At 39.5% G+C, this 18,397-nt stretch overlaps 1 protein-coding gene across 1 annotated transcript in view; it reads right to left on the bottom strand.

The window, feature by feature from the left end:
* The window catches only part of shank3a (SH3 and multiple ankyrin repeat domains 3a), a gene marked incomplete at both ends in the record, with an annotated part of 140,380 nt that overhangs the window by 75,939 nt on the left and 46,044 nt on the right, over window positions 1-18,397 (bottom strand). The window contains 4 exons of the mRNA XM_080027789.1: window positions 583-699; window positions 3,633-3,800; window positions 4,731-4,882; window positions 6,044-6,152. Of these exons, the coding sequence (XP_079883915.1) occupies window positions 583-699; window positions 3,633-3,800; window positions 4,731-4,882; window positions 6,044-6,152 (546 nt within the window). The remainder of the gene's footprint in view (window positions 1-582; window positions 700-3,632; window positions 3,801-4,730; window positions 4,883-6,043; window positions 6,153-18,397) is intronic.

The raw sequence follows: 18,397 nt of genomic DNA, 5'->3' as shown, positions 1-18,397 counted from the left end.
CATTGCATAATGCAAGACACTTTGAGCAAGACACTGAAGCCCCAGCAGGTTCAATGCTGTAACATTGTGACTGCTCCTTCACCCATTGGGGGACAAGGACAAAAGCTTAGATGCTTATATATTTTTTACTCATACACAAATACTACAACTCACATATACAGACAGAACAATGCACACGCCAAAACTGAGCATTGACTCTGGATTATTCAGAACAACTGCAATGATATTGTTTGTGAATATTTACTGCAAGCATTTCTGGGTCATTCTTCATAGAAGAATTGTATGTGACATATACAGTATTGTGAAGGTATGCTTAGGTTTTATCAACTAAAACTCATGGTTGAGGTAGGGAAAGATTATTATCAGAGTTCATTATTCAAGGGTTTTCAACAGTCTTTGCTGTTGAATGTAAACACATCAAACGGCCATTTACCTCCCTTTGCTTTGCTAAGCTGCCCTGCAATGTGAATATGACACTTCTGTCTGCTAAACTGTGCAATAAGAATGCCATTCCACAGAAGACTTACGCATCTCCACTCTGCAAGCACACAAACCCCAGTATTCATGTTTTAGATGAGGTACCTGGTTGTAGAGAGCACACACATGCAGGGCGGTGTTTCCAGATGCATTCTGCGCGCTCATGTCAGCTCCGTAGAACAGCAGATGCTCCAGGTGTTGCACGTGGCCATAGCGGCATGCCTACAATGACAGAATTACACATTTAATCTTTTTACAAAAAAAAAAAAAACGTTTTACTTAGAAGGCCAAAAGAACAGTTTTTTTTTAGAAAAGCATGTGAGCAGGACATTATTTGTTTAAATTAAGATAAACAATAAATAAGGCGTGTAAAAATGGGACATGTTTGGATTTTAACCAGGGATGTAATGGGTATATGCAAACTTAGCCAAATTAATCAACAGTACATTGTGATTTTGTAAGATGACCAATCACAATGAAGTTTGGCTGCAGCCTCCTTCGCGCTCTGCCTGTTTGGCCGAAACCAGACCAGACCATGTGCAGTATATTAGGGCTGTCAAATCAACGTGTTAATTTCGATTAATTAATCACAGAAAAATTAACGTGATTAAAAAAAATTATGCAGATTAATCGCACTTCTATATTGCCTTTTGACCCGGTGCAAAAGTGGTGAGGCGATAGCGGAGCTGCACCTGTAGCTTGCGGACACGGCCCACACGGGATTAAAGAGTAAAGAAAGAAGCAGGGGAAAGGGGCCGAGGGCTCTATGGATATGTTATGGGCTGCTCCGGGCAAATAAGCATGAAGGTAGGAATACGTCATATGTTATTCTCCGCAGTGTCTGTGCATTATTGATTTAGTGGGTGCCTAATTAACAATGTAGGTTCAAAACAGTATCTCTCAATCTTCCTCCGTGTCTCACTTTTGTTTGCTAGCTGCGATCGACACCCGCCCCCTCTCACTCTTCCTAGCATATGCCTGTCTTTTTTTCCTCCTTTGTGTGTGTTTGTGTGTGTCTGCGTGTGTCAATATTTTTGGCTATGAGTAGGACGGTGAATGTGTTGGCATAGGCTATGCGCACCGCACCTGTGGCAGTGCAGCGTTGTCTGTTGTGGGAGATAGACAGTCGTCATTTAGCCTGCTTGTTTTTTTTGTGTTTTTTTTTCGGCGCTAGTAGTTCCTAAATTTATTTCATGTAGAAACCTGGCTGAGAGGAGGAGACAGAAGTTACGAGAGATGGGGGGAGATAGATAGAGAGAGAGAGAGAGAGCGAGAGCGAGAGCGAGAGAGAGAGAGAGAGAGACGAACGGTAGCCTACAGTTGTTTATAAACAGACATAAAAGTGTCATATAAGTATGCGATTAATTTAGATTAATTAATCACAGAGCCTGTAATTAAATTAGATACATTTTTTTAATCGCTTGACAGCCCTAGTATATATACAGAATATATAGCTATATAATCATATTTTTTTATATACATTTTTTTACATAACCTACCTCTTTCCTTTGACACAAAATGCAGTTAAAGCAGTGATTATAGAGAAATATTTGTATTATGTTTAAATAAATACAAGAAGAAAATCAAATGCATGTTCATACATTTCACATATCCAGTGATTGTAACGAAAACTAAAGCATGTTAAACTATTGAATCTTTTCCTTTGGATAATTTTCCTCACTCATGTTGTTGATAGTCTCTAAAAGCAAGAGAAACCCCTATTTGATTTGGATTAACTGAGGCTAAATGTAAATCTAAGAGCTACAACTATACTGAAGCCCCTCTTGTCAGCTACTGTGTTTCACATAACTGGGAGGAATAAACTTGTCATCTAATCTCACTGTATCTCATCTCTCTCTCTTTTTTCCCCTGTTACTCTGTGTTTTCATCCTTTTTCATTGACAGAGAAGCAACACCAACTTTAAACAGCAATTGTTTTCTCCCTCTGGTCTGTCTCACTAAGAGTGTGTGACAGCAATGAGATGGTGTGCAAAGGATGCTGGGATTGTTGTTGGTTATCAGACCCACAACAGTATGTCGTGCTGTGAACGATATATATAACTACTGTAGAATACTAATGCTAGAAAGGACAAAGAAAAAGGGAGAGACTAGAAGGAGGTGAAAAAAAGGAAAGAGGGAGAGAATGTGAAGGGCTGAAGGACTACTAGATGCACTGTAATGTATTAACAAAGACACTATGATTGGCTTGCTTTAGGGAAAGTGAAATGGAGGACAGGTATGGTGTGTAATGGAAACTAATGTAAATTTAGACTTTTGGTTCATGTTGTGTTTTTCAACCTTTATCTCCTCCTCTGAGTTTAGCTCAGAACTCATAATAAAAATGACAGCAAAACAAGTTTTGAAATGTTATTTGCAGAGTTGGGTTTCATCTTTCAATCACTCTAAATTAGTTTTCATATATACAGTGGCAACAAATAAATAAATATTGATGATTGTTTATTTAGCATTGTATTAGCCTGATTTTCATAATCTCATTACAACTAAGTATTCTGAATTAATTAATATTCAGTGTCAGTAACAAGTGCGTAAGCCTCAATTATGTTTGCAGACCAGGGCATATGATATCTTGAATTATGTGTGAACATTTCAAACAATATGCCTCTGTCAAGAACCTTTTTGTACAATTAACACACACTACACAATTCCATGTATCAGTGGTGGTTTTCCAAACATACATGTATGTAAGCTTCCAATTCACATAGCTACATTTGTAGAAAAATTTATATTTTTTTTAAATAATTTAAATTTTTGGATATACAGTTGAAAATGCAGATTGACTGAAAATCTGCCATATTGGTCAATTTCCAATCCTTTGGACTTGGAAAAAAGCTTTCCAAGCCTGAGCTTCTCCCCAAGGGGTTCGACCACAACAAAGGACATTTTCAAGCTAAGGAAAGACTGTTCTGTGTGTGTGTGTGTGTGTGTGTGTGTGTGTGTGTGTGTGTGTGTGTGTGTGTGTGTGTGTGTGTGTGTGTGTGTGTGAGAGTGTGTGTGAGAGTGTGTGTGAGAGTGTGTGTGTGTGTGTGTGTGTGTGTGTGTGTGTGTGTGTGTGTGTGTGTGTGTGTGTGTGTGTGTGTGTGTGTGTGTGCGTGTGTGCGGGTGGGCGTGCGTGTGTGTGTGTGTGTGTGTTGTACCTGGTGTATCTCCTGCCAGCCATTCTCATCCACACAGCCAACCTGTGCATGGTCATGCAGCAGCAGCTCACAGCAGTAAGGGTCTCCTCCTACCATGGAGCTGTGGTAGAGAGGAGTCAACCCTCTACTGTCTTTATAGTCAGGTGATGCACCCAAGTCCAACAGCGTCTAGTGGGAATAGAATAAGGTGAGGGGTTGTATAGTGTAACAATTAACAATAGGTAAATGCTGTCTCAAGAAGAAAAACAATCCAGAAACCTTAGCAAAGTAATCATTCTACCAGTGGTACTAATCACATCTCTTAATCTTAATCCACACAGTATATCTCCTCAAGTGTCATATTATGAGCATGCTTGTATTGTAGGACATGTATAAAATATTTGTAATTACAGATGCCATAACAGATCATATTTGAAGAAATAAGCAGTAGAATGACGTTTTGAAAATGTACTATACCAACAGCAGAAACAAAAGCTTATGTATGTTACAAAGCCCAGTGACATTGAATATTTGGACAATGACTGAGCGGAAATAAACAACTCCGATATCAACAGTTCTGGTTAAACAGGGAATTCATTATATGACTCATTTAAACCCTTTAATTTCAAGCCCCCTCAAACCAGACACATGCAAGGCCATTCAGTGAATATGTCAGCCCATTCAAAGAGGGAATGTTAGGCCTCACATATTTAGTAATTGCTCAAGTACCCCCTGTTATCAATCGCCTAAGCACTAGTTGCCAGAGACTGCCTGTACGCAAACAGGGCAGAGAGCTGTCACTCAAGAGATTGCGCCAATACATTTTAACCTCAGATAAAATAAAAACTAGCGTGGTCCGAAAAAATTCACCCCTCAGTGTTGTCATGGAGATATGACCTAAACATACAGACTAAAATGGTGTTGTGGCCCAGGCTGTAAATAGGTTTAAAAAGACTTTGAAAACGGCCTGTCTAACAAGTGAGTCAAAGAAAAACGGCTCGGTCTTAGCACCACCCCTAGTGGCACTTCCGGTTACTACAGTTGTGGTCACTTCCTTATTGGATGCAGGTAAAAATCGCTGAGGTTGGGGCTTGGTTTTTGTGTGTGTCTTATACTCACTATAAGTGCTGTATGGTTCTTGCTGCGCACAGACTTGTGTAGGGCAGTGATGCCATCTTTTGTTCTGAAGTCCAGATGCGCCCCTCCACTCTTCAGCACCTTGATTAGGTCTGCACATCCCTCCAACTGTGCTGTCAATGTCAGAGGGCATTCTGGAGGAAACATAGGACGAGCCAGCAAACTATATCAAAACTTCATGTATGTATTTTCAGTGAAATCATGCATGTCTCTTAGAAAATGAACACACAACAGTTATAGCTGTCAATAGTTGGTCACAAAAGTGCCCAGTGCAGTGGGTACCATTTAAGTGACTTTGCATTTGCGTAACTATCCTGGCTGTTGTGATTTGCACCCTTTGATCTCCCTTACAGTAAGTGGCTGCTTCCTGTTGGTGTTAAACCAACTTACTGTTATATTCCCCTCGCTTCACAATCCCTCTGTCAGACTACAGGTCACCCAACAGGGAAATCTCCTTTATGGCTGAACAAACATTTGCATAAATGTGAGAAGATTAGCAAAGGAAGTAATCCAGCTTTCCCCAGCATGCAGAAGGCTTATTTCAGAAAATCCATTTTGTGAAAAATGTCTGTATTCACCAAAGTCATTTTGTGGTGAATACAGACAATGTAACAGAGACAAAGAGAGAGAGAAAGCACAAGAGGAAAAAACAAAGCCAGGTGGGAAAAAAGACAATTCATTTATAAGAGCAGGGTGGGGATAGCCTGGAATTCCAGACCCATATCTAGAACGATTGAGGGTCTGGCCACGATCAATAGTAATTCCCAACTCAAGGGGCGGCTCCTACGTGTGCATTTCAAATGCCACTGCATGCAATTGGATAGCACTACAACCAATCAGATCAATGAACAAGGTGACGTATAAACCCTGTTCGTTTAGCAAACAGCGGGATTAACTGTTAAATTAAACTTTTGCCGTGGTCGGTCGGCAAAACAGATCATTCCTCTTACTTGCTAATGAAAGATTTGAGTGTCGTCTTCCAAATCGTAAGGGTCGAGGCCAAAGCCGTCTCAAACTCAAACAACATATCCGCACTCGATGTTTACTATCACGGCTTCAACACCACATGCGTCATCCGGTTACGTCCGCCCCTGAGCACCATACATAGGGCTCTGGCCCGCCCATATCAGATAGAACCAATTGAAACGTAGCTCAGGATTTCTTGACATATTTCACAAGCTTCAATGGAGAGTGTCAAGACCAACAGGCGCATCAAATTTAATATGCCAGCGCCTAGCGGCAGGTCTGGATTTCCAGGCTAGGTTGGGGATATTTCTTAGAACAGAATTTCTCACCTCCTGTGTCTGGGTCATGGAAGTTGGGGTCCAGCCCTCTTTCCAGGAACCTTGAGACCTTTTCAATGTTCCTCAGCTGCACATACTCCATAAACTTCTTCAGGTTTGCCTAATGGAGGGAGAAGAGGGAGCGGGGAGAGGGGGAAGAAGAGGAAGAGAGCAGTGATTGGGTGATGCCAGACTCATGTGGATGGGGGTGTTCAATAATGCAGTTCATAGATGAAAGCTAACGCTGCTCTCTCCTTTTGAGTTTGAGGGTTTTATTTCTACACTGTCATGCCAAGCAAATGGAGCATCATGTGCAGTAGATATATAAGCTACAGTATAATGGTCTAGGAAAGCCAGGGAAGAGCTGGAAAGTAACACTGAAATGCTGACCTTCCCTTTGGAGATTAGTGTAAGGTGATTGAGATCCGGAGGCTGAGCACATTCTAAGGTTATATTATCGTACAGTACCTGAGGGCAACACTTTCACACCATTTAGTATAACATTGATGTTTGAAAACAATTTTTCCTACATTTCAATACACACATGCTAGACACACACAAATCCACCTAATTTCTTCTGTGACTCATGATTAAAATTATTCATCACCTCTGTTAATTGGTGTAGAGTACGGAGTGAAAATATGAAGCTATGTGAAAGGAACCAGCACTTATCCTTCCTAATAGATTGCTATAGCCTGAAGAATCCTGATAACAATCCATCTAGAAATATCTTTGAAGATCAATTATTAAAATGAATTTTACTACACTATAATTTTTAATATGGCACAAATAAAATGTTAAAGGAAACTTGGAGGATGGTATAATATGTATCCTAAGGATGCAATTACAGAGTATAACACAATATTACATAATGTGCCGTATCCCAGCTGAGCTTTACAGAGAACTTCATTACTATTGCATCTCTCAAGGTTTCCCAGCCCGAGTCATTATGTAACATCCACATGTGCTAAAGCCTCAACACACACACACACACACACACAACCACTACCACATTTTGAACAACTTAATTACTTAGCAAAATTTGATATAAAAAATGTAAACACATACAAACAAACATGCGAGAGGAAAGCAAGCGAAATGAAGAAGCTGGTCTGACACTCACCATGTTTGGCATCAGATACTATATATCCTTCCTTGTGAAAAGTCACACTCTACAACACCTGCAAAATTTCATATCACACTCCCCCCCTTCCCTTCACACGTAGACATCTGCATCCCGTTTGCCTTTACAAGCCTGTCTTTTGCTCACACACACCACACCGACACGATGCGAGACGCTGCCGTGTGCTACTCTAGCCATCTCCTAGTCAATCTGTGAGTGAGAAATTCACTTTGGCTTTTTCCTTTTTATTGTAGCTGTTTTGTGAGGCAGTTGTTATGGTGATGTGATACAAGGACAGCTCTGGCAGCCAATGTACACATGAGTGGGGAGAGCATTGAAGTTGTGTTTGTGAGGGTATGAGCCTGAAAGCGCGAGTGTCATGCATCATGTCTGGGATAATGCACCGAATAGGCACGGGAAAGATTAGCCACTAATCAGCTTGATGTGATGTTTGATAGAAAGAAGTTGTTTTATCTGCTTTGGTGAGGGTCTTCATACACTCAAAACGTTTTATCCCTCGCACAATCTTTTTCTCTGTGTTGCACACGCTCATGTGCAAAGACACAAATAGCGTTATTTCCAAATCACAGAGACATACTGGCAATTGTCTAAATATTCTGCAATCATTCAAATGAGAATGACAACAAAAATATGTAATATCTGCTAGTTAATCATTGATCAAAAGATACTTTCATAGTATCATACACAATTTAATGAAATATGAAATAAAAGTTAAATACGAATGAACCCTAATTGTATCTACATTCCATCCCCATTCATCCAAGTTTTGTCAAATATCCAATTTCAAGCTCAAAAACATTTCCATAATTGCCCCAATTTTATTCTTTGAAAATATCTAAAATCCGCCAAACTCAAATCTCTTCAGCTCTTTTATGCCCCATCCTTTGATACTGTAATTCTCTTTTTCACTGACCTACTCAAAAACTCCTTGTCATGTTCCCAGCTTGAACAAAATGTATTGGAAAAGTCTACTGCTGGTACAGAGTGCGGCACATTAATTAATTAAATTAATTACTGTTATTGGCATCAAACCAATAGTAGATGGGTCTATCTTGAGCGTTTTCATTTTCATTCATCTCTCAAGTATTGTATTCCACTGAGAATGATTGGCAATGATAAAATGATCCTCCACATAATGTCCTGCTTCTAAAATAAAATAAAGTAAAGCATAAAAAATCTGTAGTACCATAGTTTGTTCGCATTTCATTCATTAATTTGCTTTCGTACTATCACAGATAGAAAAATCTCCTCAGTCAGACACTCTGACGCACAGGGCAATAATAAAGCAGCACATCTTTCTTATTTTGGCAGATTCAGGGGCAGACAGTTGCCATCTTGTTTCACTAGCCATTCAATAATGATTACCAATACAGCAGGGAACCCTCATTCCTCTGTCACGTTTAAACAGTGCTCACAACATGAAGCTCATCTCATCTCTTAATGCTTAGTCCCACATCGTCTCACCTCAACTGCTCCTAGAATCTCACACTTAATTGCACACGATAAGTGTTGTGGTCTGGTGTTGTAACAGTGACAGTACTATATTTTAGATGTATTACAAAGGGAAAAGAAAATGGCATGTTTGCACAGACAAAATGGATGATGCACCAAAACTGCTGGAAAAATGCACAAGCTCATGATTACATTTCCACACAACTTATTTAAACAACCAGCAAATGCCCCATTACTAGCAACTGGTCGAAAATGCCATGTGATTAGTGGTTTCCTCCTATTATCACTCTTTCTTGCATCTGTCATCATTTATGAATGTATTATTCTATCTCAGAGCCAGCTCAAGGTTTGATGGCTTTGCCAGAAAGAATTATTAAACAGAACACAATGAGTCTATTACAGATACAGACTCATTAGTACACAGCAGTTCGACTGGAGGTCTATGCGGCTTCTGTACATTCACTCCTGTAACCCTGCTAGAAAAGGAAAAAAGAAAGGGAAGACAAAGAAAGAAAGGGGGGGATAAAGTGAGAAGGGATGGGAAACAAATGAAAGATTGTGTTTCATCTTTGTGCTGCAGAGCAAGAAACAGCAACAATAATCAACTCCTAGAATCTATGGCAATTTCCCAACTTGTCAAACCAAGTACGATTCCTTCAGATTCAGTTTGAGGTAAACAGTGTCCTCGTCTGCTCCTCTTATGATTAGAACATTTTTCTCTCGGAGGCTTCAAATATTTCTCCTATGTAAATGAGGAAGTATATAAGTCTGCTAAAATATGTTAAATATGGATTATTGACAAAAAAATAATAAGAAATTTGGAATGAAATACAGCACATCGACTATTGTTAATATTAAAAACAACACTTCACTAGCTCGTATAACGGACCTCAGCTGATTATTTAGCAAGCAGACAGGGTTTAGGCACCTTATGTTATTAAAAGACAGCTTTGTTATTCATAAGTTACATTTAAGATTTTAGAATAGCTAGGAATTGTCAAGAGAGTTACACTTGAAGGACTTCGGACACCTGACAAATTCAGGATTCTGAGTTTCTCGTCTCTAGTACCACTATAGGGGGATAATCTACCGCTCCCCGATAAAAGCCTGGATAGAGAAACCACGCCTCCCCTTGCTGACTTCCCTGCCTCCTTGTATCAATGTGGCTCCCTTAGTTTGTAAAGTGTTTTTAGCATTTCTTCATAGAACGACGTGTACATCCTTAATGTCCTAGACAGTAACTCATGTGCATCTATACCTATATTCTAAAATACCGGCTATTTGGTATGGTAGAAAAAGATTTAGGATGTCCTAGTTATTGTGCTCAGATGTGGCATGCTTTCAAATTCCCCGGATATATCGGGGATATATAAGCAAGAGACAAGTTCAAGGTGCGATGTTATGATGAAATAAGTAAAGGTATGTCCCAATTGTATGCCTAATGCATGATGATTACTAGATAATGTTATGAGCAGCTGTAATATGTAGAATATAATACAATACATTTGGAATGCAGCCTATGATCCATACAGTGTGTATGTATTTGTCAGACACGTTTATTGCCCTATATTTACACTCATTACCACATGGACACATAGCCTTTGGTCCCTCCCAGCTGGCCTGCAGTACGCAGTGACATGGATGAGTAGTAATTACAATGCTCACAAACATGATGCTTATTCAGGAGGTTCATATATTGGCATAATCACACAGGGCCTCACAATCACAAGCACCACAGGAAAACTGAGCTGAACTGTTCATCACTGTAAAATGCACATGATACACTGCAATGTGGGAAATTTAGCTTATGAATAGTCATACATTGTATCAGCACTTCCAAATGATACAGTATACGAAAAAATGTTGTCTTTAACTTGCACTGTTATGCCCTGCACCATTCCTTGTCTTGTCGTGTCTATTACTGTTTACTTATTTTTCTTGTATTTGTTTGCAACTTAGTCCGTACAAAACATAATTTGGTTCACTCTAAACTCTGTTTATGGTCAATGACAATAAAAGCAGTTGAAGTTGATAATGCTTTAATGGCTAAAGGCAATAGCCAGCACAGTGGGTCATGGCATGGGCATGGCTCAGCAGGGGGACCGTCATGACATGGGCATAATACTGTGTGTGCACAGCCTTGACAGTTGGGAAAGAGCAAGAGGCCTCAAGAGGACATGGAAGTGATGCTTCACCCCGTCAACCCACTGCCCTGCTGTCAGTTCCATCCCCATAACAGATTTGTTATTGTGAAGACAAGCATATGGTTACGGTCAAAGATATTCTCACATTCCCATAAGGTTCTATGCCTACTTGTGACATGTGTTTAAAGTCCATGAGAAGGAGTATGGACCTACAGCATTGTGCAGTGAAGTTAGCTATTCAATTGAGTAATCCCTGATATATAGCAAAAAAGTAGTATATTCAATTATTACTGATTTTATTGTAGCTACAGCATCTGAGTCATATGGGGCTAACATTATGCTGTCACCTCATCAGGTACAGCCTGTCAGCTTCAAGCTCTTATATGTGTGTAGTGAAGCCTGTTCTGTTGCCAGGTGCCTCGTCTATTCAGCCTGTCGGACATAGATGTGGAAAACAATTGGTGACACTGACTGATAGTCGTATAAATCAAACCCAACAGTGTCACTGATGAGCAAAACAGCCAAAACTGTTGTGGTCAATTTGATTAAATTAACTACTTGCACGCTAATTCCGTTAATTAAAGAAAATATATACAAAGTTCTGTTTGTGTATACAATGTAATATTTCAAATTATAATCATCATAGATGGGGCTGAGATGCAGGCAGTGTGCATTATTACAAGCCTACCAAAACCATTAGCTAACAACGTTTCATTGCGTTAAATAGAGTTACTTACTACAGCCACGACAGAAAAACTCAAACACACTTTTCAGGTCAGAGTGTTCCTGATACTGTGCCTGTCTTTGTTTTGTTGACAGCCACTTATATAAACGGCTGGAATGAGAGTGGGCAGGCCTTGACCCCCATCTCCCAGATGCTTTGTACCAATGCCGACCTGCTGTAGGGGCACTGCATTTTAATTAGACACACTAACCGAGAGAGGCACAACTCCCTGGATGATCACATACAGAATCCAGATACACTTTCATACCCCCAGTCATACAACAGCTTGTAACAGCAGTAAGAAACCTATGACTGTTTTGTGTTGTTATTTCACGTGTGCCATATTTCCTTATTGTTTTATCGTAAATAAACATAAAAAGTGACAATACAAGTGAGATGCATCATGTACAGATACTAAGTTGCACATACAATCCTTTGGAAAAACATCAAAACAAAAGTTGTGAGTAGATACTGTACAGTGGTCCGCTGCATCTTCCATTTGACTCAGGATTCACTATCAAAACAGAGGCTTTTATTTTTATACCACTTTTAAAGGAAAAAAATCAGGAAAAAGGTTAGCTAGTTTTATTTGTAAGTTTGTTGTATAATTCATGGATTTACTGCAGAGTATGAAGGTCTAGAAGCATGTTCCCATTAAAAATGAAACACAATGACTTGGTGTGGCAGAAGCAAAAGGAAATGGGGTCATGTATAGGGAAAGAAGAGATGAGGGTAGTGCAAAGACGTGACAGAGGAAGAGGTTGAGGGTAAGAAATAAGAGTACAGTCGAGCAGCAATCTATTTACAGCAAATACAAGGTAGAGTAACTCTTGTGATAGAAAGGTAGTACACTGTGGAGTTGTTGCAATATTGAAATTTACTACTGTAACAATGGAAGCTTAATCTATTTGATTCCCATTCCTAAAGTCAGTATATTTTTGGGCAAAGGCAAAGTTGACATTAGGTCTGTTCAGTTTAGGGTAACAGTGTTTTTTTCCCTTTCGTCTTTTCAGACCATGCAAGGTTAAAGTAAGGACAATTTTTTTTGTGTGTGTGTGTGTGTGTGTGTGTGTGCGTGCGTGCGTGCGTGTGTGTGTGGATCAATAAGGGTCAACACACTCTGGCAAACAACGAGTTTTAGTTATTTGGTTTCGGTCTGCCTGATTCCAGACCTTATTTTTGCTGACAATTGTTCAATCTCACTGACAGTGAGCCAATGCTATTACCGCAAAGGAGGGTCCTAACAAAACAGCTGTACACAAAGCACTATCACCCACATTTTCTGGGTTGTTAATCTAGGCTGAATAGGTAAAACTGTTCATTTAACAGTGTGTCTGTGTATCTTTCAATCAAGTGTGTGATGGTGTCTAAAACAGCCTCTGTCAAGTCATTGAATGTTAGCCTTGAACACGTCGGACGATCAACATCTGATGATCATCAATAAACGATTGCAATGTAAAATCCAGTTGGTGCATCAAACCAAACACTTATGCAAAATGACAAGCTCTTTCTCTTAACAATTCCAATTTCTACAGCTACTCTACTACTACTCTACTCTACAGCTGTCAATACTTTTTGTGTATAAAGTATTCATTTTTCCGATCAAAAAGTTGCAGTGCAGGGCTGCAACTGACGATTATTTTGATAATCGATTAATCTGTCGATTATTTTCTCGATTAACCTCCTGAATAAGCATCATGTTTGTGAGCATTGTAATTACTACTCATCCATGTCACTGCGTACTGCAGGCCAGCTGGGAGGGACCAAAGGCTATGTGTCCATAGACGGGAAGAAGACGGGCTGAAATCGGGTCGGATGACCACCTTATACCAAACGACTGAGATAACGGGCGCGCGCCACAACTCCAGCACGACTTCTGTGACTTCAGTCCAACATTGGAAGATTGTCTGCGACAAATCGTAAAATCGCGTGAAAAGTTGTGTAGTGTAAACCCAGCATAAATTGACTATTGCTGCAATCCTCCACAAGGGAGCAGCTACAGGGACATGTTCTAAACCTTTAGCAGATGAGTGTTTGATACTCCAAACAAAGGTTTTTGAAGGAGAAATCACCTTGAAAAAAATGATAATACTGGTTCATGTTCAAAAGTGTACCACACAGTCACACACACAGGCAGAGAGCATGTTTAATATTACTGGTGGATTTAGTAAAGCTGTGTAATAAAAGAATATATTAATTAACCGTATTTGAATGTGGGTGTTTTAAAGAAACAGAGCTGTTGCGTATTGCTTCATGCCTGTTACAACACGTTTGTGTTTCTTTGTGTTTTAGCTGTGTGTGTCTAAGCCTTTCTACCTCTATCTATGTCGGTTTGGATCTGAGACTGCAGTACATTTGTCTGAAGAAACGGGGGCTTAGCAATCTTCAATATCCATACCTAACAGGCTTAAAGTGTAATACTCTCAGCTACAAAAAGACCAACATAATGTATGACAGAGTAGTGACTTGATCCCAAGGAATAGGATTTTCTATAAGTCTTCAACCTTTACTGTTTAGCAGCGGGAAGAAATTGAGCTCAGAGGCAGACCAGCAACATGAGAAAATACTGTGGGCTTGACGATTAATTATTGGACTCATTCACCTAAATCAGACACAGGCATGACAAACACACACACACACAAATCATGCATGAACAATAGAAAACGAAAATTCCCCAGAACTCAGATAGTTATAGATTCATGGTCAATTATGTGTTATATGCTGTTGTTATACAGTAGTAACACATCATTGACCATAAACGTCTCTGCATAACATGTGATTCAATTTTACAGCATTCTTGTGAAGATGTATAAAGAACTCCAATCTATTAGCTTGTGTGGTTCACAAGACACATTTATTGCGTATTAATTGTAATTGGTGTGGATGCACCATAAGGTGTTTACCGTTTTTTTTTTAGATCAAGTATTGTAGACACTCCTTTAATGGATATTTCTTTCTGTCTGTCTTGTGGGGTTCCTTATCTTTGTATTTATGTTTTTAAAGGGTAGTAGGAAGCAGATAAAGGAAAACAAGAAAAAGAGACAAAGCAAGAGAAACAAAAACGCCTCTCTGCATTCTATCCTAAAGCCAGTCTTTACCTGGCCCCAGGCCATCTGCTGACAAAGCGTGCACATGCCAGTATGGTTACACTATTATTTGGGTTATCTCTGTTTTCAAACCATATATTGTGTATATATTTTGAGACACAATGAGACAAATATACTAATCAGATGCAAACCCTATAACATGGAACATATGAAAGCAGTCTTTACTAAATGCTCATTTAATGTTATCAGTCATTTGATATAACATATGTCATTCATCGATAAAACTGTATTCTTAAAAAATCTATTTAATTAATACACACATGTCTAAATTGAGGTCCGAACTGAATTTAAGAGATGCTTCAAAAACCTAACACACATGATTTACGTCACAACCAGCTGAACAATGGCAACTACTGTAAATGTCAAGCAAAACACTTTGAAAAGGAAGTCAAGAAAATTCAAAGCTGGCAGACCATTTTTTCACTAAACAGGTTTTTTCTAAGGTTATCTTAATTAAATATGTCACAGTGTCAAAAGGCTACCCCCGCTGTGACAATAACTTGCAATTACTCTTGATCTCATGAGTCATTTTAGCAGTAGTGTGTTTGCTCTAACCTCTGTGGCCCGGCTCCTGGTAGCCCTCTCTGAGCGTAGCAGCATGGTGCCTCCGGAGTAATCCTTTTCGGAGGCACTGGAATACTGTGTTTAAGGTCTGTATAATATCTTGTATTCCTCTTGATGAACTACAGTTTGGGCAGGCGGGACAGTGTGAGCTAACTCTGATAGGGTTGGCTAAAGGCTGGAACAAAGCACGTCAAAGCCACGGCCTAGTTCCCAATCACCAACACATTCACAAACATGCACTGCACTGCCTTATTGTTTGTGGACCACCAAACACATTCTGCTGTACACTCCAAACCAAATTTCACCTAGCTTCCAGGCCACATTTGCAGCATGCCGTTGGCCAACATTAAAAGGGCAATGGTCATCAACAAGATCAAACACATGTGAATGTGCAGACCCATTTCAATGATGACACAGTGTCTTACTCAAGTGGTAGTGTGTGTGTGTGTGTGTGTGTGTGTGATGACTAACATAATGTGATAAAAAGAAACTGCACCACTTAAATGTCGGTTTACCATAAGCCGCAAATGTAAGTGAGGTAACTGCATTCTACTGAATATATTGTAAAAACATGATGACTTATGATACTATAGAGTTATTATAAGCTGCTGCATTTATATTTGAAACTGCAGGTCCAAGTCAACTAACAGTATTGTCAAAGGAAAACTCTTTTCATGAGTTTGTCAGTGTGTCACTGCTTGAGGGAGAGCCCTGCGTTTTTGAAGGTGATGAAAGTAGAAAATGTGATTGGATGTGAGTGTAGCAGCCTCTATTAGGCCCATTTATACAGTTCCAGTGGTGGACACTACAAAACCTGCAAACCAAGGGAGATCTTGCAAGGTAGAAAAACACTGTGGGTCAGGACGAAGATGGAAAAAGTGATCTAGCTATATAAATGAATAACTGTTTCGAACATGCTGAGCATTTCAAAAAAGATGATAGAAAGGTTGATTATACTGCAGAAGTCATTGGATAAGTTTCTTTGGATCTTATCATACATATTTCCGCTGTGTCACTATAAAAAAAAAATCATGGTTACCACCGTTAAAGCAAGCTGACCTTGTGTAAATACATTTTCTTTTTTAAATGTCAGCCACTTAGGGGTGTTTGCTACTCAAAGTCAGTGTGCAGTCTAAGTTACAATCCATATAGTCTGTCACCTGAAATGATACAGCAGACCTCTATTGTGCTTTCTATGCATGACGGTGTATTTTTGTGTGTTTGTGTTTGTAAGCAGTGTGGTCAGAGAGGAAGAAGGGAATGCATGCTGTCATCAGAACCAAAGAGTCCAGAGAAAGAAAGAGCTGAATCAGGTCCAGTCATGTGCTTTTATACAGACACACAAACTACCAGGACAAAGGCTGGCAGAGAGCAGACAGACAGAGCCAGGGGATAAAACACAAACAAACAGAACACCACTGAACTGCAGCTCAATTTTGTACAAACCAATGTAAGAGTACACCTGAAAATATAGCAAATAATATAAGTAATTCATAAATGAACTTCACTTAAATTTGAACCATGCCTGAACAGACCTGCAGGCTACAGGGAGAGAACAGAAGTGGACAGCCAGAAAGCTCCAGGCTGAGACAGGGGGAATGTGGGAAGTGTACGTATTCAGCCAGATGATTATTAGAACTATATTGTACTTTATGCCTCTGGCATCCTCTTCTGCAGTCATCTATTCATACTGCCTGACCTAGAATGATTGAGTGTCTTGCTAGTGGGGTGTTGTACTGCATGGAGCAAGAGCAATGCACAACGTGTAGTATAATGTGTATTTTTTAGGTTGGAAAACAAACTTGTGCAATGAGGTGTAATAAAAAGCAAACAGCAGGTCCAATTCCAGTTCAGTTAAATGGATGGATGGATGCAAAATGCATGATATCGCTGTGTTTGAAAAAACAACAGTGAGGATGAGTAGGGACTATAACACCCCTTTAGTGTTCAGACGTAAGTTTTTGTAGCGTCTGTGGAGCTTCATACCAGCTAAATAGTATTTCGGTTGGGTTCACAAAATTTGTAATCATGAGGAAATAAATAAAATATGTTTCTTATTCTTATGTAGACATGTGGCTGTGATTTGCATAATATACCAAGGAAATACACGTTTGAATATTATGAACAACAGTCCAGAGCTGTGGAGGTGACTGGATCCCCTATACTGTAAACAGTAAAAAAAAGACAAAGTGGGAAATTGGATGTTGGGTTTAACCAATTTGTGCTTGTTCCCTTACATGTCAATGGTAATGTTTGTTAAGACTTCAAAATGAAGGTGAAGAGGAGCTATAGACCATCTTCTCCTGCACTGATTTAATATGTTAATTAACTCAAATAAAATAAGAAATGTGTCCAAATAATTACATCAATGTTAGCACTACAAGTCCCACATAAAGTGTACTGGGTGTATTATGGAGAGCCTGCTGCAATAGTTTTTACATGGCCTGGTTTCAGGGCATACTAAACACAAAAGAATCAATTCCTTCTTTCAAATCCATATAATCTCTCTCTCTCTCTCTCTTTCTCAAACATTGGGAATGATTTTTACCCGCTACACCACTGTAGCCAGGTTAACATTCAGGTCTGTATGTGTTCTCTCACTCGATTGGATAAAAGGGTTGTGTGATACAAGAAAAGTTTCTCCTCTGCTTACTGCAGAGCGGAGTGACTGAGAGACCTGTGTTATAAACCGCACGCACTGTTAAAGTGATTGCTGTATGAATATAGAGCGATGTAACACGTATATTAACAAAAATATCGCTTATGTATATGCTGTATATGGCACTTATAGTATATCAGCAAGTATCAGCAACATCCCCACATCCACACACACACGCACACACACACAAATACACACTCACACACACAAATACACACTCACATATGCACACAAAACATTATGTATGCCTTACATACACAGAGATCAAAAAGTAAAACACAACTACTCACACCAGCTGCAACAACACAAACATTCACACATACTCCAATATAGTATATCATATACACACACACACACACACACACATACAAACAAAAAGCCTGGTTATTAACTGAACCAGTGCCGAGAGAAACATTAGCATTCTGCCAGGGTTTCAGACAAGACTACACCAGCTTTTCACACAGCCAACATGCAGCAGAGCATAACAACAGAACGCAAGCCAGAGAGAGCCAGAGAGAGAGAGAGAGAGAGAGAGCGAGAGAGAGAGCTAGAGAGAGCAGACAGGTAGACAG

This window comes from Ammodytes marinus, assembly GCF_949987685.1.
Source record: "Ammodytes marinus genome assembly, chromosome: 5".
Taxonomy (NCBI): Eukaryota; Metazoa; Chordata; class Actinopteri; order Uranoscopiformes; family Ammodytidae; genus Ammodytes; species Ammodytes marinus.
The sequence above is the reverse complement of the archived record's forward strand: the minus strand, read 5'-3'. Positions and strand labels throughout refer to the sequence as shown.